The sequence below is a fragment of the Crocodylus porosus genome, unplaced genomic scaffold (assembly GCF_001723895.1).
Source record: "Crocodylus porosus isolate Cpor-Errol unplaced genomic scaffold, CroPor_comp1, whole genome shotgun sequence".
NCBI classification, from domain to species: Eukaryota; Metazoa; Chordata; order Crocodylia; family Crocodylidae; genus Crocodylus; species Crocodylus porosus.
In genome coordinates, this window is record NW_017728886.1 from 87,622,212 (window position 1) to 87,648,990 (window position 26,779).

General features: G+C 46.7%; 1 protein-coding gene across 2 annotated transcripts in view; it reads right to left on the bottom strand.

Annotated features, from left to right (window-relative positions):
* The window catches only part of AOAH (acyloxyacyl hydrolase), a 158,505-nt gene that overhangs the window by 109,335 nt on the left and 22,391 nt on the right, over window positions 1-26,779 (bottom strand). For both annotated transcript variants that reach the window (XM_019538687.1, XM_019538695.1), the window contains exons 4-5: window positions 25,650-25,716; window positions 19,260-19,359 (exon numbers count right to left, since the gene is read on the bottom strand). In XM_019538687.1, coding sequence (XP_019394232.1) covers window positions 19,260-19,359; window positions 25,650-25,716 — 167 coding nt within the window. The remainder of the gene's footprint in view (window positions 1-19,259; window positions 19,360-25,649; window positions 25,717-26,779) is intronic.

Here is a 26,779-nt window from a genome sequence, read left to right on the forward strand (position 1 = left end):
AGATCTAAGGTACTTGGAAAAAACCCCAAGTGATATTGCCATGCCATGCAATTCTTAAAGCAGCATATATTTGCATATCAAGTAATTGCCATCAACATTTTTTTCCTGTGGATAAAATTTAGCATGTCATTATAATTGATTTAGACATTGATCAAAGCAAATTAATTAACTGGGAAATTCAAGGGTCAAAAATTAACAGTGAACAATACCAGGAATAATGAAGTATAAGAATAAACACCAGAAGAACCTCTCTCATAGAGAAAGAGATTGCTCTTTGTATACATGTTTATATTCAGCATTGTTCTGCCTACAAATGATGCACACCCTCCAGTCCTCCATGTATAAAAGTATAGGTATGTAGTAGGACTCTGTGAGTCTTCCGATTGCGCTTTGGATCTAGTGCTGCTTTGGGTGCTTCGGCATCCGAAACGGCATGCCTGGATTGAAGTGGGGCTCACGCAAGCTATCTGAAGTGGGTCGGAGTGTCCAAAGCAGATGCTTTGGACACTTTGGATAGATTACCTTACAGTTAGAAGAGGGATAGAGAGTGGGGGAGGGAGGGAGAGTGACGGGGAGGGGAAGACTGATGGCAGTGTCTGTGTGGGGGAGGGGTGGCCAGTGAGAAGGATTTCTCCCTGGCTGCCTTTCCAATGGCAGTGTCTGTGTGGTGGGACTAGAAACAGCATAAAAGCCTCTGTTTGGAGGTCTGCTGTGTCTTTTCCCAGCTTGTTCCCCGTCAGCAACTGTGTGACAGAGGAATGCTCAGACTGAGGCATTGTGGCTTGCTAGTTCAGTACTAGTTGAACTTGCCTGCTCCTTTTTCTTGTTACAAAGGAGTGGGTAGGATTTAGCTTAGCTTAGCTATTCTATTCAATCATTATTAGTACTACTATTCAGTTTATTTCTTTGAATTTATATTTGCTCTTTTTTTTTGTGGAAATTTTGAAAAAAGAAAAGTGTGTTTTCCCTGCCAATGTGATCTATCACTGTGCAGGTAGGCACAGATTGCTTGCACACACACACACACACACAATATAGAGAAAAATCAGATATTCATAGCAGAGGATGACAGATAGACAGACAGCACACAATTTTTACATAACCCTTAACACTGAAGCAAACAATCAAAGAAGAGGCCAGTGCACGCATGCAACAAAGGGAATAAAACACACAATACAAAAGGATTCACACACACACACAGAGACCTTTTGCAGCACAGGAAAGATCAATATGAAGCATGCTGGAAAGGCAGGTGCCAGGTCTTCTGGCAGGGGAGGGGGAGGGGAAGAGCTGCAAGCCCCACCCCTCTTAAACACAGACATATTCTATTCCCAAGCAGCCATGACATCAGTCCTGCCAGCGGAAGCCAGGAGGTGGGAGCAGTGTCTCCACCTGACACCCCTGCACCTGCACCACCTCCGCTCAGTCCAGAAGTGGGCACCAGCAATGGAATCACTGTCTCCTCCACCCCCTTTTGAGCTCTCAGCATGAGCCTCCCACTGCCAGGGAACCAGGGATGCTGAACGCGCTGGCTCAAGCAATTCTGGGGACTGAGGGGGAATCGGAGTTTGTGCTCCACACCCCCTCATGTTTCCCCAAAGCCAGGTCTCCTCCAGAAAGCAGCTCCTCAGAGGAGGTTGTGGAGGCAAGTGGCTCAGCTGAGGCAGCTCCTCCTGCTGTTGAGTCTCAGCCTGCTGAGAAGGGGGAAAAGGCAGGCTCCTCACCCTCAACCCAGAAGCAGGGATGTAGTGGGATCATTTTGAGGTGGCAGATGATGCCAGGTTTGCCATCTGCCAGCACTGCCAAAGGCACATGAGACATGGCAAGGACATGAGACACTTCTCTACCACAGCGATGCTGCTGCATCTGAGGAGGCACCACTGCCTTGCCCTTCTTCCTGTTAAGCCTGGCACCAGTGTGAGTGTGCTGATAGGGAAGTCCCCCACTCCAAAGCCCCCTTCCCCCCAAAGCAGAGGCAGGCCACCCTGGACCAGTGGGGAAAAGGTGGGCAGAAAGGGGGGTGGCGTTCCCAAGGCGAGCAAGATCACCCAGAGAATTGGGGAGACGCTTGCTCTGGATAGCCAGTCCATCTTCCTAGTTGAGCGACCAGGGTTCAGGTGGTTCGCAGCACTTCTAGCCCCATTTTACAAAGTGCCCACATGCACCACCTTTAGCAGGGCGGTGGTGCCTGTATGAACACAGGTGCCTCCCTGTATGAGGCATGCAGGGAGTACTTGAGGGAGGAACTGTGCAAGGCAGGGCCGCAGGTAGCTTTGCACTTCACCTCTGATATCTGGAGCAGCTGGCATGGCAGTCACACCTACCTCTCCCTCACAGGGCACTGGTGCGATCAGTCAGGCCATCGGTGGGCTCTATTGCAAGCTGAGGTGCGGGATGAGTCCCACAAGGCAAGGGAGATCATGGGGGCCATGAACTGCATGGTGCAGGGGTGGCTCATTGGTCAGGCCAAGCTCACCTGTAGGTTCATGGTCACCAACAATGAGGGCAATATGGTGAAAGCTGTCCATGATGCCAACTTTGTTGGCATCTGCTGGGCGGCACACAGGCTGCGCCTAATAGTGAGGGATGCCTTGGAGGGGGACAGGGCTGCTGGTGACGGCACCACCACCAGTACTGCTACAAGCCAGCTGATTTCAAAATGCAGGAAGGTGGCAGGCTACTTCCACCGCAGCATCAAGGGGGGCAAGATGCTGTGGGAGAAACAAGCAGAACTGAGCATCCCGCAGCACAGAATCATGCAGGATGTGGAGACTCGGTGGAACTCCACATACCTGATGCTCAAGAGCTTGGTGGAGCAACAGAAAGCCATCAATGTTTCTGACTGGGGCAAGCCTCTGTCACCAGATGTGCAGGCACTGGTAAGGCGGCTGAAGGAGGTCATCAGGAGATGGCTGGATACCTTGCGATCCAGCATGGTCCACATGATCGCAGGCATGTGTGACCTGAGGGTGAAGGGGAGCATGTGCATTGGCAGCCCCAAAACTCTTGATCGCTGGACGCAGATGGTGGTGAACAAAGTCAGGGAGGCCGAAGTGCAGAGGTGAGGGGATGTGGAAGAGGGGGATCCAGTTTCCCGTGCCAGCACTCCCAGCACCAGCACCAGCCAGTCTCCTCCATGCCAGCCACTGCCAATGTGGGCCATTGGTATGGTTTCAATGCTAGGGTCCAAACGCACCAGACCCCAGCCTCAGGCAGGTAGCACTGAGGCTTCAGTGGCTACCTATCTCACTGAGGACTGCAACCCCTTGGCCTACTGGGAAAGCCACAGCCAGATGTGGCAGGATTTGGCCACAGTTGCCTGGCAACACCTGTCCTGTCCACCAAACAGTGTTCCAAGCGAGAGGGTGTCCAGCATTGCTGGGATGTTGTCACACCCCACTGCACCTGCTTGGATCCTATGTTAGTAGAGCAGCTGGTGTGCCTAAAGGTGAAACTCCTGCTGCTGGGTTTCCCCAAGCTCCACCTGCAGACGGACTGAGCGCCACCCTCCTCACTCTGTCTGTACCAATTTCCTTTTTGAATTTTGTAAAAGCTGAGTAATGCCCCACTCTCAGCTGGAGGAGACACTAACTGAATCACCAGCCAGCAGGGGAAGAACATGTTCCTGCTGAGCTCATTCCTCTGCCAGGATGAACTTGGAGGTATGAGATGAGGTTGTGTGGAAGGAGGAGGCTCCAGGTCCTGGGCATGACCACTAAAACTGTACCCTGCCAAGGTAGGAAGGCCTGGTGGGACTGCTGGTGCTGCGGCAGCCCCGTAAATGCCAGGACCAATGATCCTCTGGTGAAAGGTGGGTAGGAGGTGCCATAACCTCCAACTAATGCACACATGCACAAAGTCCTGGATGGGGAACACCCAGATCTGTCACATCTTTGACAGGCCTGATGCTTGCTGGTTGCAGTGCAGTTGTGAGGCGCCCAGTGAGCTCAGCTTAGCTGCCTGGGATGCCAGCTTTAGGGTTGAAAACCCCTTTGTCAGGCTGAGGACTTACCTGCAGTTGGTCCTGGATGGAAGGAATAGTAAAGAAGCCAGAGGTTGGCCTGGCATGCAATGCAGACAAGAAAGCTAGTCAGTGAAAATGGAAATGGAGGCGTCAGGGGGGGAGGGACAGGCTGGGGTAGGGGGTAGGGGGGGAAGGGGGATGCAGCAGCACAGGTAAAAGTGCAGAGGTGCCTGGGGTGTCAGGTGTCCGGCAGGTCACAGTGTGCCAGAACTCCACTGTGTATATTGAGTCCATGAGTATCTCTACCTACTACGTAGGAGGCTGATGAAGTGCAGTTCATAGGCCTAGCTCTGAAAAGTGGTTTGCATTGTAATTTGTTCCCCCTCAGCATCAGGCCTGAGAGACTGGAGGCAGAGTGTTTTTTTCGTGAGGAATGTGGCCCCACAGGTAGTTGGTATTGTTGTCTTTGATAGATTCTGGCGTGCAGTTTGTGGGGGTACTGGAGATAGTTGGCAGGTTTTGTGTTTTGAAATGTAGGAAGCTGGCTTCAGTTCTGGTGATGAGGTTAGGTGCTTGTTTGAATGTACAAACCAACTTTTCAGAGCTGGGCCTACGAACTGCACTTCATCACACACTGGCACACTGCAACCTGCCTGACATCTGACACCCCAGACACCTCTGCACTTTTACCTGTGCTGCTACATCCTCCTTTTCCACCTACCCCAGCCTGTCCCTCCCCCATGATGCCTTCATTTCCATTTTCACTGACTGGCTTTCTTGCCTGTATTACAGGCCGGACCAACCGCTGGCTTCTTTACTATTTATTCCTTCCATCCAGGACCAACTGCAGGTACTTCCAAAGATACATTTTTTAAGTAGTCCTTTTTTTCGTAATACACATATAGACATAAAAACACAAGATAAGCCATCACACACCATGAATAACATCATATGTCCAACACAACACAACACAACACAACATCTTTACTTATTGTTGTCAATTCCTTTATAAAAAGAAAAGCTCTGTGACAGTTCTGTTTGGGTACCTTTGATGCTGCTGCTGATGCTACTGGTGTTGAGCCAGCTAAGTTATTTTACCTGTTGTCATGTAAAGTGGAGGACTGGTTGTGAGGCTGTAGGGGAGGAGGAGGCCTTACTGGGGCACACTGCCATGTTGTGCCAGAAAGGGTGCACCTTAACATACATACAATGTCACCTATCCACATCATGAGTTTTGCCTGCCTGTAGCTTGGGGTGCAGGGACCTGGATAACAGACTCCCCCAGTGAGACGCAGACAGCTGGCAGGCTTCATGGCCTGGCAAGCCCCAGCACTTAGGCCTGCACTAGATTTCACCCCCTGTGCCCCAAGACAGATGCAGTCACCCAAGCACCCACCCATACCACGAGTATTGCCTGTCAGCAGCTTGGGGTGCAGTTCCCCCCAAACCTCGGGATCAATCTTCTTGAAACTTGGCAGGCTTTTTGGCCTGAGCAGAGGCTACCACCCCTGCAGTTTTCAGCCCTCTGTGCCTTAACACACACAGGATCATCTGTCATGAGTTTTGCCTGTCAGCAGCTTGGGGTGCAGTTCCCCCCAAACCCCTGCACTGATCTTCTTGAAAGTTGGTATACTTTGTGGCCTCACCAGGGGCTATCATCCCTGCAGTTTTCATTCCACTGTGGTGTAGCGTGTAGACGTGACAGGAGTTTTGCTTTCAAGAATGTGGGGTGCAGTTTCCCCTGCACCAATCTTCTTGAAACTTATTAGGCTATATGCACTCAGCAGAGGTTACCATCCCTGCAGGTTGCACCCAAATCAGAGATAAAACAACAAAGTTACAGATATTTAATTGATCCCCCATTATAGCTTCTAGCCAGATCTCCAAAGCGGCTCTGAAGCTTTGGAGCCACTTTGGCTGGATCGAAGTAGCAAACTAATCTGGAGCTCTGGATCAGATCCCTGCCATCTGAAGTGGCTGGATCTGAAGCTGGATCAGATAGCTGCTGACTTGCACAGACCTAGTATGTAGCATATAGACTAGAAAAGCCAGCAAAGAATCAAGACATTGTCTCTTCCCATTGGGCAAATTCTGTCCCCAAATACAAATATGTATCTTCCATTTGCAATAATTATTTTTTATGCATATTACCAGCTTCTCTGCTTCTAAGAAAAGTAACTAGAGAAACAGACAGGAAAAATAAACTTAAATTTCAATAGAATGTACCCTAAAATTTCTAGCATGCGACTATTCCAACCAATATACTGGATGTGGGCAGAAAGTGCAGCAGGAGGGAAGATTTTTTCAGAAACACGTGTCTTATTAACTGTATCTACTCTGACCTCACCTTCATCAGGAGCTAGATCAGAAGGGACAGCCAAATGGCCTGTTCATATGGAAATTATCTTTGCATGCAGTGCTAAGTGCCAGTTCCTTTCCTCTTCTCTAACTAGGGAAATTTCTCCAGGAAGGAGGGAGAATTGAGGAGAATGGACTCCGTAGGTGCATCCACATGAGTGTGCACATGCGTCTTGCAGCATCTCAAAATCCTCTGAGACACTGCAAGAGGCATGTGCAGGAATAAAAAAACATTCCCTGCACTGCAAATTTGCAGCACAGAGGCTACATTAAACCCCCCAGGGGTCAAAAAAAAAAACTGCAGGGGAAAAAAGCAGGGAAGGGCACGGTCCCAGACCATGCCCGGAAGCAACCAGAGGCTTGATCCTCCACCGAGATGCTCTGGTAGCCAGCCAGGGCATCTCTATGTCTAGCCTTACCTCAGTGCTGAAGTATGCTGCCTGCCCATGCAGGACAGGCAGTGTGCCAACCAGAAGGAGGTGGACCTGGGCTCCTGCCAGTATGTAGGGAGTGGGGGGGGCACTGGAGAGGGCAGAGAACCATGGGGGGGAACTCCACTGGCCCCACCTGCTCCCCCAGTTCCCTGGATCACTGCCCCACCTGGCCCCATCCCTTGCGTGCTCCCCCAACCCCCACACTCACTGGCAGTAGCAGCTGCTGTCAGGGTCACTGGGGCATGTGGTAGAGCCCCTTTGTGCAGCACTGGGCCCGGGTGGCAGCCACAGTGGCCCCAGCTTCCTGACAGTGTGTGGAGCTGCACAGCACCCTGCTGACCCTGGCTGCACCTGTGCAATCAGGTAGTGGTAGTGCAGGTGCCAGGCAGGCGGTCAGGGGTGGGTCCTGCTACCCCCAATGCACAGGGCCTCAAGCCTCCAGTGACTCCCACAGCAGCTGCTACAGCTGGTGAGTATGGGGCTTTTTATTTTTTTTCTGAGTCCCAGACTGCTGGGGCCAGGTGTGTGTGGGGGGGCATCAGGAGCAGAGCCAGGTGGGGGGGCAATCAGGGAGGCCCACTGCCCTGTGCTGTGCAGGCGGGCTCTGCCATGAGGCCGCAGAGCCCCCAGAGCCCCTGGGACTGCTGGTGAATGTGAGGCTTTTTTTTTTTTTTTTTTTAAGGGCCAGGTGGCTGGGGGAGTGGGCACAGGGTGGGACCAGGCAGGGCAGCAATCCAAGGGACTGGGGGAGCAGCAAGCAGGGGCATGGGACTGGGTGGGGCATGTGGGCCCTGCAGTGGGGGTGGTAGCTTCTGTGGGGGCTATAACCCCTGTGGGGCAGGGGACCCACCCCTCCTGAGCAGCCCCCCCAGCTCTTCCACAATCCACCCACACCTACCTTCATACCCCACAGCCCTCCACATCCCTCCACAGCCACCCACATCCCCCCTCACCCCTTCTGCAAACCCCACATCCCCACAGCACATACCCTGTGTGTCCAGCTGCCAGACAGGATGAGACCTGCTGGCAAGAGCTGTGTCTGCAAGGGTAACTGTTCCCACATCCTGGGTAGTGAAGGGGTCAGGGGGAGCTCTAACTGCTCTATGGTAAGAAAACCAAAGGCAAACAGTAAAACATATAGATATTTAGAATTCATTTTATTATGATGAGAGAGACACTGGTAGGCTTCCAAACTGCTTTAACACTGTAGATATATCAATAAAACATTGCCTTACTGATTGCTGTCTCTCTGTCTCTCACTCTCTCTCTCTCTATATATAGTGGTCTTTTGGTTTAATTGTGGAGGAACATGGATTTTGGGGTATTTTACAGAGTGACTTTGGGATTTTTTTATCAGGGATTTTTCAGTTTTAAAATAGGGAACACCAGAATTCTTGCTAGGAGGCAAGTGGCAGGACCCAGGCAGAAGAGCCTGCTCAGAGCTGGTACCCTGGACCCAGTTGGAGGTGACTGACCTCTTGGCCAGTTGGTGCCAGGAGGACACGTTTTGACAGTTCAAAGCAGGCCACCACACTGGGAATATCTTCCGGGCGATAACTGCCCAGATTGCCAGGCAGGGGCACACATGGCAGTAGTGCTGTACAAAGGCCAACCCTGCAGCCACAGCCCACTGGCAGCTGGCCCAGAGGGGCAGATACCTCTACGGGTTATGCAGTCCCCATCCGGGTCTGGCAGGTGCGCAGCAGGTCACAGCCAGGCAGCAGCCCCCACTGCCAGACTGCTGCAGTGGGTAAGGGTGCAGGGAACTCTCAGGGCTGCTTCAGCAGTCCAGCTGGCACAAGGGGTAGTGTCCCCAGGTACCAATTGGCTGGGACCCAGAAGCTCCTGATATTGAGTAGCCCCGAGCTACTTGCCAGGGTAGATTTTTGTACTGATGGGGCCAGCACAAGGCAGGTTTTTATACTGCTGGGGACAGCACAGGTGCTGGCCCTGATCTCTAGCTCCCCCTGACTGCAGATCCAGGAGGAGCCAGGCAGGATTATTTTGCCCCAAGTGGCACAATTTACCCCACACCAAAGTGCAAGTGCAGGCACATGCACTGAAGCAAAAAGCCCTGGCTCAAATTTGCACCACTTCTATTTTTTTGGGAGGTGGCACACATCCTTTCCCCCCCCCCCTTAATTGAAAGGGAGACCAAGCTCTTCAGTCTAATGGTTCTATCTAGTCTTTGACTAAGAGCTCCATTTAGGAACTATTACTATGAGCTACACAGACCACACGCACACCCCGTGCCATAACTTAATGAGGATGCAACCTTCTCTTCCTGCTTCTACACAGAAGCAGCACTGTGTTCTTTGGATGCCATGTGGTAGTTCATTGGTGAACTCCTGAACTCCTCCTCTAAGGAAGGAGGAGGAGACTCAAAGCCATCTAGAACAAGCTCCATTTCATCTGGATTAACAAACATGTCCCTGGGCTGCGTGTACTGCTGTTGCAATGTTACCAAAGGCTTCAGTTTGCAAACAAGGGTTGGGAAAAAACTGACTACTGTATGGGATCAAAAGTTTCCTTGATTCTTTTTCTACTACTCTTTTAAAAGCCCATGAACTGCATTCTGTATCAGCCCATCAATACATTTTCTGCCAGGTTTACTTTTGAATGCTGGATCCTCCTCAAATAAAAGCTGTAATCCTCTCTCATTCATCATGTTTCTTAATAAGAACAGTTAATGCAAATTTATTAGAAACAGTTACTCTTCTAACTCAGGGCCTCTCCTTTATTTTTATTTTCCTTTTGCTTTCACTAAGCAGATAAAGGTACCAATACACTGGATGTCAAAGCAAATGCTAGATTCATTCTATTTCTTTACCTCATTCCTTTAATCTTGCATTTCTGCATCTTAATGAAGCAGTAAGGGGCAGCAGCTCTAAAAGCAAAACACTTCTTATTTTAAGAAATGTTTCCTATGTGCAGGATCAGTAAGATCAGATGGGGTGGCTGGAAAGTCTATACACTGGACTCAAAACATCTAGCTTTCCAATTATAGGTGTGAAATATTGGTCTACCCTGCTCTTGAGACTCTATCCCCCTAAGACAGTTACATTCAGTTCAATGCAGCTTATTGCATATAGGCGTTTCTAAGGAGACCTAGAGTCAGCTTATTCTTAATTAAAGATCTCATGGCACCCTTTTTGTCAGAGCTGATGATTGCCCTCGTGTCCATTTCCTTGCCTGCACATTTCTGTAGTGATATGCAGTATGTTGTGGACCAGTCTGCCCTTCTCACATCCCAGAGGAGTCTGCACTATGGTGGAGTTGCAGGGATATAATTTGTGTAGTGCTTTGGGATTCTGCTTGAGGGAATCTGCTGTGCTAATATATGATGTTATTACAACAGTAGATTGTAGCATTGCAGAACAGACTTACAATGCAAATGCAGTTCAATGAAGCAGACAACCAGCTGAGGAATGAACTAGCATTTTCTTTGTCACTGCATTTTATTTTCTCCAACAAATTGTAGGAGGAGATGGCACTAGAGATGGCATGAGGCACTTCTCAAACAACTGTGTACTTGTTTTTGCAGAGTCCTCTTTAGCTTGTTTAAGGTTCAGTTATGGATGGGGTAGGCAGTCTTTATCCTTTGTAGATCCTATAAATGCAGTCTAAAGATGGGAATGCTTAAAACAGGGAACCAAAAAGTGGAGAAAACAGGATTTTTTTCAAGGCTCAGCCTGCTTAAATGTAATAAATTGTTTGGTAACCTGATATTGATAATTTCCTCACCCCCTTGATCCCATCTGTAATAGCCAGGGATCACAAACACAAAAGAAATGGGCTCAAGTCACCCAGTTCAAATTTGGTTCCAAATTCAGTTTTACCAAGCATTTCAGGGGCATTCAGATCCAGGAACTTGGTTCAGACTCATCCTTATAAGATCATATCTAACATTTAAACTTGAGAAGATAAGCAGAGGCCTGATGAAGGGTGAAAAGATTTTGTGGTTCTAGTTTTGTCTTTTTAAACAGAGACCAAAACACAAACTTGCTGCTTCTTCCACATACATTTATTCTCTCTTTGCATGTTAAATTTGAGATCTAGCTGAAAACCAGCTGAGATACCCCTATTCAGGAAGCACAAAGCTTTCTCTCCATTTGAGTGATTTTTATTCTCAGGATTTGGATGCTCTGTATAGCCAGATCAGATACAATCCAATATTTCTCTGGCAGAGGGAAAAGCAAGGTGGGTGCACACAGGTGTCTGAAACAATAAAATATAGTTCCCACTGTAACCAATTGTTTCCATTAGTGTCTTTGTTCTTATCTTTCCTATGTATCAGGTTCCTGCTTTGCATTGACATGCTAATAGACCAGAGGTTCAGTTCTAATATGAACAACTGACTAAGTGCTATTTTCAATTTACCCTGTCTCATTTAACTCATTTTAGTATTATTGAGATTTTTAGCAAATCAATCTGTCTCCTGAAAAAAGCATAACTACTTTAACACAGAAGCACACTATAAGGCCAGGTTTACTCCAAAGGCTTTTTCCTTGTATAGTGTCATTGGTTAGGAGTATGACTGACTTTGCAATACTACTAAGCCAGCAAAAGCATAGTGTACTTGCTTTTATCCTAGTTATACCAGCATTAGTGCTCTCCTGGTAGAGATTATATTAGCAAAAGCTGCATTCACAGTAGGAGAGCTTTCTGATCTTCAAACAGTTTCTAGAGCAAACTCCCTTTGAATCCCAAACAGTAGGGCCCCAACAAACTATGTTGAGCACTAGGGCTGCATGAAGCTTCAGTCCCTGATTTGATTTGGCAAAGATTCAGCCTGATTCGGCAGCCAAATCTCTGAATCTGAACTGAATCAGGAGACCTTTTAATCTCTGTGAATTGAATCAGAACCTTCGGAATTGATTCAGAGAGATGTGGAAAGATTCGGCAATTTGGACATTTGGCTTTAAATGTTTTTTTCTACATACCTCAAGGTAGTAGGTGGCTCGTGGATGCTGAGATGCTGGGGCACATGGAGTGTCCCAAAGGAACATGGAGGGCTCCCCAGTGCACTCAGCAGCAGACCCAGAAGCACTTCTGGTCCCCTTCTGGGTCTGCCAGGGAGCATGCTAGGAGTCCCCCCCAGCTCCCTGGCTTGGTGACTGGTGTCTTCTGGATCTGGGGGGCACCCAGGCTCCCCTCGTGGCTGATTGCCAAGCTGAGAGGCTGTGTGTGTGTGTGGGGGGCGGGGGGGGCACTGCACTCTCCAGTGGGCCCGGAAGTGGACTGGAAGTACTCCCAGCCCACTTCCGGGTTCACTGCTGAGCATGCGGGGGGTCCCCCCTATGCTCCTGTGGGATGCTGCATCTGCCCCAGCATTGCAGTGTTCACAAGCCATGCCTGGTACCTCAAGGTATGTAGATCCAACATCTAAAGCTGTGTCTATGGCTGAATCACTGATTCTCTGAATCAGCATTGAATCTTCAGATTTAGATTCAGACAAATCAAATCGGGGACAGTGATCTGAATCAACAAGTCGAATCTCTGTCCCCAATTCAGGCCGAATCTGAATCAAGTACGGCCTGTTTCACACACCCCTACTGAGCACCTGACCTACCAAGCTACAGTGAATGCACGCAGGAAAAACTTTGATAACAGTGACAAAATGCAGAGATAGAGTCCCTCACAAAACATACTACAGGGAAGGTATATGAGAACTCAAATGTAAGGTCAAATTTAAGACAAGTGAAAGTAAGTCAGTGCAGATCACATCCTGGCCTCACTGCAGTTAATGATCATTTTGGTATTGAATTCAATGGGACTGGAATTAATCTAGTACAGGGGTGTCAAACTCATCCAGCCTCATGGGCTAGATGAGTGGCCTGGGACTAATCCTTACGCTGTATCAGGCCTATGGCCCCTCCCTTTTACCCCCTCTGCAAGCATATAGGATCCGACCCCCATTCCAGCCAGTCTGGGATCTGTAGTCTGCGTAGCACAGACCCAGAGGCAGCACTGAGTGCTGGATGGTGCACTTCTGTCAGAGTGCACCTGTAGAGCACTTGCAAGGGGCCAACTGCATGATAAATATCACTTCAGGGCCCAAGATAGACAGGGTATTAACCTAAACTGCAGTCACTTTTTGGCTGCTGGCAATTCTCCCTAGTTAGAAATTTGTACATCAGCATGAATCTAACTCCCTTTCCAAATGACCATATAACTTTGCTTGCTGAGTCAAATAAGTTTCTGGTGGAATTACATTTGTACCGAGGGGCTAGAGGCAGCAGCAAGGGCTTACCTTTTGTGTCTTCTGTGAAAAAGATTCTGTTGGGGACACCTCCTAACTAATCAAACTTACTAAAACACAAGCATAATGCAACAGGATGTCCTGACTAGTTTGTGTTTCTGCACAGGTGCACAGCTTTTGCCCTGCCCTAATGCCCTCATTTATTTTAAAGGTGATGATGTCAATATCTCTTAGGTGGATTTGGAAAACTTGAATGCTGTGCTAAAGATGGTCTGGCAACATTCGTATATAACAGAGAAAGTATGTTTCCTCACGCTGCAAAAACCTGAATAAACAAGCCGAATAAATCTGGAAAACTATGCCGGGGCTAGCAGGAACACAATCCACCTGCCGACCTCAGAGGTCAGTGCCACAGCCTGCTTGTAGCCAGCATTCAGATCCCTGCAGAGATTGTGGAAACTGGAAGTATGAAAGTAGCATACCTCTGGATTTCCCAGCTCACCTCCACTCCCTTTCCAGTGGGAGGACAGTATGAAAATGCATTCCACTCCATACAACATCCATCCAAAACTGCTATGGCCACCCTCCCACATCTGTATGTATAGACTAGGGTTTTTTCCAACCCTTTTTAGTAAGTGTGCCCCAGTGGCCCCCTTTTTAGTAAGTGTACCCCTGGGGAACTGGGGGGGGGTAGCGAGCAGCTGGACACAGAGCAGGGGCATGGTGAGTGGTGGAGTGGCAGCAGCAGAGCACCTGTGTGGCCCTGCTTTTGCCCTGTCCCATCCCTGCTCCTGTGAAGCAGCAGTTCAGGGTGGCTCTGTCCCTGCTCACCCCTGCGTACACCGAGACCTTTCAAAGGACCCCCAGGAATATGCATACCCACCCCCAGTTGACAATCCCTGGTATAGACCATGCTGGGGACTTGTCAGCTCCAGCCCTGATAAGTGAGTTTCATCCTGCATGAATTAGATGATGTTTTCTGATCATAATTAACCTAGTCTCCTAATACCTTCAGAAAGGTTAGCACAAAATTAAACTTGTGCTAATGTGTCAGAGACCAAGGAAGTATGTAATATACTGCATGCATCATTAACTTAGTTTACAATATCTTAGTTAAGTAAAGTTTGCAGGACCTTTGGATCAGGGACTCACTGGCCTATAACATTTGCCCTGGGTGAAACAACATGTTACAAAAATGATATCTATATGACTGAAAAAGCTGTTGAATGTCAAATTGCTGTGGATATTTATGGTTATGCAGACAATTAAAAACAGATATTTATGCTACTCTATAAAGAAAAGAATCTACATATTTATGGCACTCACTCTGCCAGTACAAATGTTGTACTCATTCTGGGAAAGTGTGCATCCAAAACCTTAAATGAATAAATGATGTACCTGAAAATCAATAGAGTTGAACCAAAGTCATTAGTATTAAAGTCTTGTTCAAACACTTGGCAGGAGACTAGCCAACATTTGCAGGCTCATGTAACTGAAATGATCAATCAAATTATAAACCAAAGGAGCAAATGTGAGGTAAACTGGGTTTTATGTGTCTGTGTCTCTGACTGTATATTGCATTTTTTGCTTATACTTCATCTTTACTCAGTGTGACTTGTCACAGAGTTACTGTGTGCAATTTATCATGTATGGATTCTTGCTGAAACACTTTTCTTTCCCCTCTTCAGCAGCCTCATGGGCCACTCAAATGGTTAAAGATTGAGGAATAAGGGTGGAAAACCTATTTTGTTAATTGATCTGCTTGGCTCCTGATGAGAGACAAATGAAGCTTTGCAGAAATGGGAACAAGCAAATACTGATCAGCTGGAGATGGCTTATTACCAGAGGCATTCTTTGGGCCAGGCAAACAAGAATCTCAGCTTTTTTAAAAAAAAGCAAAATAGTATATCTTCAGCATTTTTCCTGGCAGATATAATCTGGAAATTTTAGTCAATATAAAGATACCTCTACAGCTGAAAGGAGCAAGCAGATGGGTACCACTTCTATTGCAGGAGTGAACCAAAGAATTCACACCAGCGCCCAAGGTGAAGTCAATTGAAGTCACTGGGAATTGTAGCTTTGCATTCAGTGGTGCCAAGATTTCCCCCAACCTATCTGTTTATATAAAAGCAGGCCTATCCCCAAACCATTTGTTAAACCCCCTCCCCTCCACTCTCAAAATTCTTATTCTGGATCTCAGCATGGCAGCATGCTAATGGTGGATAGCAGTAATTGTTTCAGATGAAGGACATAGCAAAAATATTTCTGGGATTATCAAAAGACACTGTTGCCATCATTCCTTCTTTAAATATTCAGCCTTTTCTGAGGCCGGGACTGAACCAGCTAGTGTCTGCTCTCAGAGCGGTGCTGACTCCAGGAACCAATCAGTGGCACACAGTGCACTAGTCCAGCAAACACTGCTGAGGCCTGCACTAGTCCAAGAAACACTGTACAGTTCACTTCCTGCTTTTCCCCTTTTTTCCAGTGGGCACCTATCTGGTAGTCCTAACACATGCAGAGATTGGGGTACAGGGGTGGTTCTGCTCTTCCTCTCTCCCCTGCATAGACATATAGTCCAAATCAAAATCTAGCCCTCAGATAGGTGTTGCATTGCAGTTGCAACTACTGTTGCCATTGCACCAACTGCCAGAGGAACTCCCCCCTTGTTTTTCCCAGTGTGGATAGGAGCACATAGTGCCCTTAACAAATCCTGCCCTATCATTCCTAAAACACCCAAAGCAGCAGCAGGATCAAGCAGTAGGCCTATGTGAAGCTTCAGTCCCTGATTTGATTAGGTGGAGATTCAGCCTGATTTGGTGGCTGAATCTCCAAATCCCAGCTGAATCAGAGGACCCGTTAATCTCTCTGAATCGAATCGGAACCCACAGAATCAATTCAGAGAGATTAGGAAAGATTCAGTGATTTGGACATAGACGCAGCTTTAAATGTTTTTTCTACATATTTGTAGGTTTTCCAACCTTATACCTCAATCTTTAACCATTTGAGTGGCCCATGAGGCTGCTGAAGAGGGGAAAGAAAGGTGTTTCAGCAATAATCCATACATGAATGTTGCAATGCTGGGGCACAAGGAGTGTCCCACAGCAGTGTGGGGGACTCCTCAGTGTGCTCAGCAGTAGTCCCAGAAGTGGAACAGAAGCACTACCGGTCTACTTCTGGGTCTGCTGGGGAGTGCACAGGGGGCCTGTCCTGTCCCCTACCCAGCTTGGCAACTGGTGCCTCCTGGATCGGGGGGGGGGGGGGGGGCACCTGGTCCCCCTCCAGCCAATCACTGAGTTGGCAGACCTGGCGCTCCCTGGTGGACCAGGAAGTGGATGGGAAATACTTCTGGCCCACTTCCAGGGTCACCGTTGAGCATGTGGAGGGCCCCCCTGCACTCCTGTGGGACATTCCATACACCCCAGCATTGCAGCATTTACAAGCCACGCTGGTACCTTGAGGAATGCAGAAAAAAGTTTTAAAGCTGTGTCTATGTCTGAATCACTGATTCGCTGAATTAGCATTGAATCTTCAGATTTGGATTCGGCCAAATCGAATCAGGGACAGTGATCCGACAACAAATTAAATCACTGTCCTTGATTCGGGCCAAATCCAAATTTGAATTGAATAGGGCCTGCTTCACGCATCCCTATCAAGCAGCTAGCTCTTGCAGCTCTACTGATTTTCCTTTAGTTATGATACCTCCAAAGGTTTGGAAGGGTGGAAGGATTGGTGGATGCATTTGGGAAGAGTATGAAACTAGTGAATTTTCAAAGGGAGGTTGGGGTGGGGGGACAAAGGTGGAAGAAACATTTTATCAAAAGGAGGAACCACTAGCATGGACAGATTTTCTTGAGCTAGTCCTTTGTTAACATTTTAGCAGCAGACTGGTAGTGTCCAAACTTGCTTGGTTCAAGCAGCCCTCTTTTTTCACTCACCCTGGTAGCACACCCATTGCTCTAACTATTGTGTACTGGAAGATCCAGTGACTGGGGGTGCACTGATAGTTTTTTTGAGCCAGTACTGATGACCAATTTTTAATGTGCCTTAACAGCTGATTACAAACTGTTCATCGATATGTAGTCCCACAGCATGGAGAGTGGTGACCGGCTGGTAAGTCTGTTGTGGGGGAAGGGAAGGGGCATGGGGGTGGCAGATTGAGGGCTCTGCAGTGAGGGAGGGAGTGGGACTGGGGCAGGAGCAGGCACTGCACAGCCAGGGTGGGGTGGGGCACAGGATGAAGCCACAAGTGGCTTGTCTGGGAGGTACAGGGGAGGGGCAGCTCTCATTGCTATGCACACCCCAGGAGGGCATGGGGAGCATGTGGCCCCGGGTCTGCTTGCGGGGTGCGGGTGGACTGCAGTTGCAGGCTGGGGCTGCGCTGGGCTCTTCCCAGCATGGGGGTTGAGTTGGGGCTGTGCTTGGGGTAGGTGGCAGTGGCAATGCTGGGAGAGGAACTATGGGGGGACAGCTGCAGTCACCCCAAAATTCATCATAGCCCCCCATAAACCCCTCTCCCAGTACCACTGCCACCCACCCTGAGTGCAGCCCGGCCCAACCCCACTGCCGGGAAGAGCTTGGCACATCTTTGGCCCCAGCCCGCAGTGGCAGCCTGCCTTGCTTCATGTGCAGTTCTGGGGGGCACATGCCCCTCATGGCCTCCTGGGGTGCATGCAGCAGCAGGAGCCACCCCCCCATACCCCCAGACCAGCTGCTTGTGGCTCCGTCCTGCGTTCCATCAATGATGGGCAGTGCCAGGCCCTGCCCCAGCCCCCTCTCACAGTGGGGGCCTCAATCTGCCCCCACCACGCCCCTTCCATCAGCATCTATCGTCCACATTATCAGCCACATCAGCCAAGAAAAGCCAATTGCTGACATGGTCAATTTTCCTTGTATCAGTGCCAATCCTACATGGGACCAATGAACTGGTGCACCTCTACCAGTGACTGCATGAAATACACACATGCTCTAAAGTGAAACTTACTGCTGTGTTCCAGACTAGAGCAGTGGCACTCAACCTTTCAGATGAACTATCTGGGACTCATCTGTGGGCTGGATCCCTTGTGGGGTTGGTTCATGGGCCTGGGCCCCATGTGCCTTGATTAGGCCCCATACCACCTCAGCCCAGTCCTGAAACCCAAGACAAACTCTGTGACACACCAACCCTGAGTGCCTGATGTAGCTTACAGGTCTGTGCTATCCAGCCCACTGGGCCTGTCAGGGGTCAGAAAATTTGACAGCAGGGGAGTGGCAATTAATGTTGCCACCATTCCTCTGATACCAAATATTTGGACCTCTGTGGAGCCTGGTGGGCTAGATGACATGGCTCTGTGGGCTGGATGTGGTCTGCAGACCAGGGGTTGAGCACCCTTAGACTAGAACGGTGGTTTTCAATCTTTTTTTTTTTTGGAGGATCTCTAAACAATTTCAAATGGAGGTTTGGGCCCCTGTGAATTATAGGTGTGGGTAGTCACATACCTTTGTTTCATCATAGTCATCTTTCATAGACCTCTCAAACATTGGGAGTCCCAGAACACAGACTGAAAAACACCATTGGACTAGAAGATAATGCTTTCCACATTCAACAGTTTGCTCCATATGGAAGTGATCCAAAGCCCATGAAGCCAATGGAAAAGCTCCAAGTAACTACAATAGGCATTGGAGCTGGTCCCAGGTAGAATACTGTCCGGATATATTTAGATTTCTACAATGAGCCTGTCCATAGTTCTAGGGATAAGAATGAGTTCCTAAATAAGTAGCTTTTCAGAAATGCAGAGCACCAAATATATCCCCCAGATGTCAGTGCAAACTGTGCATGCCTAGCCCCTTCAGAAAAAAAAAAAGAACCATTTCTATTCAGGTACCTCCCTTACAGGAAAGTAAGTGCCTCTCAGTTTTAAAATTTGTCCTTGAGATGGCATTTATTAAATCATTTTATTTTAATATCTGGGAGCTTAATAATATAATGCCACTGAATCCAGGAACTTTACTCTTCCTAAGCCAGCTCCTCTCATGCATACTGCCACAAGGACATTTGTCCCTATGGCTCCCACTGTCATAAATGCAGCCTGTTTGACATCCATGCCTTTGATACTACAGACAGCAGGATCACACACCTTCAGAGAAACAATTAAAATATGTCACACACCTTTTATTCTAATGAAATGATTCTGAAAGAGCAAACATTGAAAATATTGTTGTTTGCAATTCACAGCATGAAGACTGCACACTGCCTCTTTAAGCCTTACAATTCAAGTTTAACTGCCCTTCACAACACTGAAATTTCAAAAATCCAATAACTCACCTTAGGGGGAGGGTACAGATGACAAAGTGGTTGGCCTGCATCCTGTTTACATAGCTTTATGGAATGGCACACCACATCAGCATTCATTTTGTACTCCAACCTGAGGAGAAATGGTGCAAAACAAAAACTACTAAATCCTCTTGAGTGTTAGAAAATTGAACCTATTTCAATGGAAAAGTAAATCTTAAAAATGTTATGCAAGGCCCTTAGTTCATTTTATTGTGGCTTTTTAGCTCAGCTCAAGCATAGCTGTTGGACAGTAATTATTTTCTGCCAGGGCCCACTTTGCATTTGAAAAGAGGTAGTGTTTTATATATAGCACCTCCAAATATAGTCCTGGGTATAGCCAAAAACCGCACTCTACTGGAGTTTGGGGTCACTGTGGTGGGATTGCTTGTGGCAGAGCAGCCCCTAGAAAGTGCCACCAGGGCCAAACCCCAGAGAAGGGTGAGACTGGGGCACTCTAAAACCTCAGCCCCCACTGCCTTGTGGGTTATCCCTTGGTCAGGAAAGACTAGGGGAGCAGACCCTGACATAAAAGTAAGGGCAGAGCCAGACTGTTGTCTAGAATGGACAGATACATCTGGCTCCCACTGGAAAGTCCTCTCTGGTGGATCAGGTGGCTGAGCAGATATGCTCATCTCCCTGGCTGTGAAGGCAGATGGCAAGAGCTGTGTAGACAATGTAGGGCACCACTTTGGGTGCAGTAGGACCTGATGGCTAACCACTACATCCAGATGTTTCAACATTGTTGTGCTACTGGATTCAGACAGGCCTGGATGACAGAGTGGGGGTGACTCTGCAACCTTTCCTCCCTTAAATCAAACTCACGTATAAGTCGTGACACCACCTATCTCTGCCATAGATAAACTCAAGACCTGTAGTGATGGGCGAGCAGCATGCAGCAGGTGTGGATACGCTGGGAGCTGTAGCAGCAGACCTGCACACAGGCAGCTCAAGGCAGAGTCGCTTTTCACTTAAGCAAAGCAGCAGTGGAATTCGTCAGCCCCCCAGGTGACTGAGCAGCCCTACTTAGGATCACACTGCTCACCTCCAAAGCACGAGGAAGGGGCTAGAAAAGGTGCCCTAAACACTGTCTTCTTCACCTTAACCCTGGTCGACATACCACAGCTGATAGGGATCCCACTACAGCAGTCAAAAATCACAGAAAAAGATCAAAAAGCAAAAGGTGGCACCACTCACCTCTGGTAATTGGAAAGTACACATGCTAATAGACTGTAAAACAGCAGAAAGACCAGAAAGAAGAACAGTTGTAGGTGGTAGAGAACTAGCCAGATTCGTCATTTAGATAGTGACCCAGAGTGAAACTCGCCTAACTGAAGAAGGACAACTTACTGAAAGAAGAGCTGGCTACGCATTCTTCTGGAGTGACCATAGTAAAGAGGAGTGACATGAAGCTGGTGTTGGGTTTGCTGTCAAAACATAGCTAATCAGCAAGCTTACAAATCTCCCAAAAGGCGTAAATGACAGACTCATGCTAATGAGACTCCCACTGTTTGGGCAAAGATGTGCAACTGTCATCTTCCCTTATGCACCTGCCATGACCAACCTAGATGTGATTAAGGACACATTTTACAAAGAGTCTCTTATTGCAGAAATGCCTAAGGCAGGTAAGCCATCATCCTTGGTGACTTTAATGCTACAATTGGCCCAGGTCATCAGGCATGGCCAGGCATCACTGGAAAAAATAGCCTTGGGAAATGCAACAGCAACAGGCATTTTCTGTTGAGGAAATGTACTGAACACAACCTCCTAATCACCATCACAGTCTTCTGCCTGCCAAACTACAACAAGACTTATTAGATGCACCCATGCACCATGCACTGGCATCTCATTGTTTACATCATCCTCAGGAGAAGAGACAGACAGGAGGTCAAAGTGACAAAGGCCATGAGAACTGCAGAATACTGGACTGACCACAGGCATATAGTCTTCAAGTGGAATATCCAGTTATATGCCAGTAGATGACCATAAGGCAAAAAAGCACCCAAAAGTCTCAATGTCTCCAAATTGAAACAGGAGAATATGAAACAGGAATTTGTTGACTAACTGCACAGCTAACTAGTAACACCTGAAAAATAGGACATCCTTCAGAGACACTGTGTACTCAGCTACATCTAATACTCTCTGTTCTACCACACGTAAACATTAAGATTGATTTAGTGAATCTGTAGTGATACTGACATAGGGAGACTATTAAATGAGAAACATTGGCTCCATAAAGCCTGCTTAGAAGACAGCACTTCAACATCTAAGAAGGCAGCCTTCAACAATGTCAAGAGGACTGTCTAATGCAAACTCAGAGAGATGCAAAACTCATGGCTGAGCAAACAGGCGGATGAGATTCAATCCTACACAGACAGGAATGATATGAAGGACTTCTATGATGTCCTGAGGACAATCTACAGGCCATGTTCATCAGGAACATCTCCAATATTGAGTGCTGATGGCACCACACTGCTCTTTGACAAATGAAGGATACTGCAAAGATGGGCAGAAGCTGTCAACATCCTCAATCAACAATCATTTATTAGTGAAGAGGCAATTGATTGACTGCCCCAGGTAGATATTAATATATCTCTTGCTGACTGAGACTGTGGAAGCAATTAACCTGCTGTCAAATGGCAAAGCACCTGGAGAAAATGCTATACTAGCAGAGGTCTACAAGGTTGGAGGTTCCTACATGGCTCTGAAACTGACTGAACTCTTCCAGTCAATGTGGATTCAAGGAACTATAGCTCACAAGTACAAGGATGCAACCATCATCCACTTGCACAAGTGGAAAGGCAATAGACAATCCTGCATGGCATCTCCTTGCTGTCAATAGCCTGCAAAATCTTTGCTAGAATTCTGCTGAATCACCTTGTGCAACACATTGAACAAGGTCTGCTGTCTGAGAGTCAGTGCGGCTTAAGGAAAGGACACAGAACGACTGACATGGTGTTTGCAGCTCCTCAACTTCAGGAGAAATGCCAGGAACAGAATTCCAACCTGTACATGACTTTCATTGACCCGATAAAAGTATTTGAAGCAATCAGTCAAGAGGGCCTTTGGAAGATCATTGCAAAATTCGGTTGCCTGGAGAAATTCATTGCAACAGCTAGACAATTCCACGCTGGCATGCTCACTCATGTTGTGGAAGACAGTGAATCCTCTTAACCATTCCCAGTCACCAATGGAGTCAAGCAGTGTTGTGTGACCTCATCCTTCTTCAGTATAATGTTCTCTGCCATGCTTTTGTGACTGTGACACTGGGATTGACATAAAATACCAGAATGATGGCAAGTTCTTTAATTTGAGGAGATTATAGGCAAAAACAAAGTTACAGGAAGTGACTGTTCATGATCTTCTCTTTGCTGTTCCCTGAATGCCAAGTCTGAATCTGACATGCAGCGGACCATGGATCATTTCTCTTCAGCTTGTGACAAGTTTGGTTTCATAATCAATACTAAGAAGACAGAAGTGATGCATGAACCTGCCCCAGGAAAGCCTTAAATAGAGCATCACAGTGAATGACCAAACCCGTCATTGGTTTGTCCACTGCCAAGCCATCCAGAGGACAAGTTCATCTTTCTCAGCAGTGCACAGTCACATGCAGCTGAAATCGATGAAGAAGCCAATGCCAGAATTTCCGAAGTAAGTGTGGCCTCTGGCAGACCATGTATAAATGTGTGGGAGTGAAGAGGCATCAGCTAACAAACAGAACTGAAGGTCTACAAAGCCTCCGTGTTGCCAACCCTGATGTATGCATGTGAAACCTGGACGGTGTACAGATACCATGCTATGAAGCTGAAGCACTTTGACATGGGCTGTCTGAGGAAACTGATGAGGAAAAGATGGCAAAACAAGGTCCCAGAAACTGAGGTTCTCACATGGGCAGGCATTCCAAGCATCCACACTCTGTTGATGAAATCACAGATGAGAGGGGCCGGCCATGTCACCAGGATGTCAACTGAGCAACTACCAAAGAAGATCTTTTACAGAGAGCTAAAGGAGTGAAAACGCTCTCAGGGAGGCCAGAAGAAACATTTCAAGGACTGCCTCAAATCATGCTTGAAACATTTCAGCATTGACCCAAAATCTTGATAAGATCTTGCTCATGATCATTCCACCTGGTGAAGTCTCATCCATACTGTAGCTACAGTCCATGACTGGAGAAGAACTGCTGAGGCAAAGCAGAAGCTCAAACAGCATAAATCTCACAACCACAGAATGTCCGCTGTTGATCAAGCAACCCAAAGTGGCATCTCTTGCTCAGTGTGCCATAGATAGTTCAAAGCACAAAAGCTGCCTATACATCAGCAGCGAGGCTGCTCTGATGCACTGTAACTACAGTTCATCAGAGCAGGCTTGATTAACTGAGTCTGCTGGAGCATGGTAATTGTAAAGGCTGTGCAAAGCTTCAGTCCCGGATTTGATCTGGCGGAGATTCGGCCTGCCTCGGTGGCAGAATCTCTGAATCTGAATTGAATCAGGAGACTCTTTAATCTCTCCAAAGTGAATCAGAACCCTCCGAATCAATTTGGAGTGATTCAGTGATTTGGACATAGACACGGCTTTAAATGTTTTCCCTATATACCTTAAGGTAGCAGGCAGCTCGTGAATGCTGCAATGATGGGGCAGATGGAGTGTCCCACAACAGGAGTCCTTCGCATGCTCAGCGGCAGACCCAGAAGTGGACCAGAAGCAGTTCTGGTCCACTTCTGAGTCCGCTGGGGAGCATGCTGAGGGCGTCCCTGTACCCTTCCTGCTTGGTGACTGGTGCCTCCTGGGTGTGGCACCTGGGGTCCCCTTGTGGCCAGTCGCCGAGTTGGGGGCAGCGTCTGCTTGGTGGCAAATCTGGAAGTGGAGCAGAAGCACTTCTGGTCCACTTCCAGGTTCACCCATGAACATTCGGGGGTGGGGGCGGGTGCACCCCTGTGTGCATTGCAGCATTCACGAGTCTCACCTGGTACCTCAAGGTACGTAGAAAAAAACAGAACCTGTGTCTATGGCCGAATTGCTGATTCTCTGAATCAGCATTGAATCTTCAGATTTGGATTCGGCTGAATTGAATCAGGGACAATGATCCAAATCAGCAAATCAAATCACTGTCCCTGATTTGGGTTGAATCTGAATCCAAATCGAATATAGTCCGTTTTGCACACCCCTAGCAATTACCATGCTCCAGCAGACTCCACAGTCTCGTGTATCAGCAGCTCTGCACTTAAAAATCCTGGTGGGGGTGCTTTAAGTAAAGCTCATTCAACAAGCTTTAGATAAAATGCCTCCACTGCCATTTTTAAACTCGGGGCTGCTGATACATGAGACACTGGAGCTGGAACTTTAATTAGAACTACTCTAATTAAAGTGCACCCCCCCCTCCCCCTCCCAGAGCAGGTGTAAAAATGCCCAAATTAGCCTGATCAGTCACTCACATGCTCACAAAAACCAAACTAAGCAGTGATGTCATGATCATCTTCAAATTCAAAGAATGAACAACAACAAGAACCTGCAAATAAGTTAGAACTGTACTAGTTTTTAATCAATAATACCAATAACACTAATTCAATTTGGCAAGTCTTTGACAAATATTCAAGTCTGATTTAACAAAATAATCAGGAATCTTTTTTCACCTCTAATAAGACATGAGTATCAAGACTAGTTTTCTTTACTTTTTTACTTATTTTTAATAAGGCACATCTCTAGACTTAGGAAGAATTAAATCAAAATGTTTGATTATTGTGCATCTTAGTTTTGTAAGCAGTTTATAGTCCCTAGGCTAGATTAAAAAGCCCTAAGGAAGTAGAAAGTACAGCAAGAACTCAGTTAATTAATCTGAGAACTTTCTGAGAGGAATAAAATGACCTAATTCTATTTTTAAAGTAATTTACATTGCTTAGAAGGGCTCCCAAGTGCTCCAATCAAGGTCAGGGCTAGGTACAAGTGAAGAATTGACAGTGAAAAATGTCATTAAGGTAAAAGTGGAAATCATGGGACAAGAAATTAAAATATTGTGACCCTTTAGAAAAATCTCTCACTCACCCACTGCTAATTTTATTCAGGAAATTACTCCCAAGCCAAATGGGATGAATTTAAAAATATAATTAAGTCAGGTGGACCTAATTTGAGATCTAATTTTAGAAATAGAAATACACTGTAGAACTACATACTGTAGTAGTTATGCATTGTGCAGTAGCAAAGTATTCATTCACTTATAGCCAGCAAGGGTGGCTGGACTACTTAATCTAGTATCTCTCTAGTATACCAGATGTGGGGAAAAAAAGTGTATTGTAATACTAATGGGACTTGACGAATGAAAACACTGCACTGAAAATATATCAGCACAATTTAAAAGAAAAGTCCTTTAGGTGGTATCTTAATACTTACAGTTTAACTAGTTCTGGTCCATAAATTTCAGCAACCAAATAACAGATATCCTGAAAGTGAAGTTTTTCTGGAAAACACACATGTTGAAGTATGTGAGCATAAGAAATACAGCAGAATTTGATTTATCAAGAGAAATACCATGCAATTCTTGAGAAAGGCATGTGGTCAGTTACTAGACTGAGCACAAAACCAGGCATGAGTAAACATATCTTTCTAACTAGGGTTTGACAATTACACCCTGTATCGTTAGTCAAGCCACCCAGACATGTTGCATTTAGTTAATGTTTGTTAAGTGCTTTGAATATGAATGGTGCATAATATGAATGGACACTTGCTAAGAATATCTTCTAAGCAACTTAAGGGCCAAGTCTTTGCTATCTTATATTGTAAGCCAAAAAAAAGAAGCATGCAAAAACAGATATATCAATATATAGAAAGGCATGCATGTATTCGTATTTTGGCCAGAATTATGTTAGTGTCTTCAAGTGTTTACGCAGGTTTAAAAAAATGAGCAGGAATAATTATACTTTAACAATATTTGTTACGTTCCTTTAAGGAACATGGCTTTTCTGGATGGCAAGTCTCATTCTTTTCAACTAAATGAATCATACTACATGTCAAAGTATATTGTATGATATACATTGCTAATGATTTTTTTTTAATATGCTACTGAAAAAGAATGGCACTTGGGCTATTTTATTAGCATTGAGGAAAGAGAAGTGCACTTCTGAGAGGGAGTCTTGAATTTGAACGCAGTTGCAAAATAACAGTAAGCTTCATTCTTGCAGTTCCTAGGAAGGAAAGCTAAACACGTCCCCCCCCTCCGTCCCCCCATGATGATTGCAAACTGGATTCAGCAACACACTTAAGCATTGTATTAAGTCTTTTTCTGTTGGAAGTATACTTATTAAACATGTGCATAACTCCCAGGGAAGTTACTTTAGTGAAAGGTAAGCATATGGTAAAAAATTAGATTTAGACTGCTGAATTGGAGCTTTACTTTAAATCAGTCTCCTACATCTTACAGCTGTCAACTGAGTGTCTGTTTTTTGCATATTAATAAGCAGTAAATCATGAGTCATAGCTAGACGTTAAAATTTAGGTTCATTTACACAGTTGTTTGTGTGGTA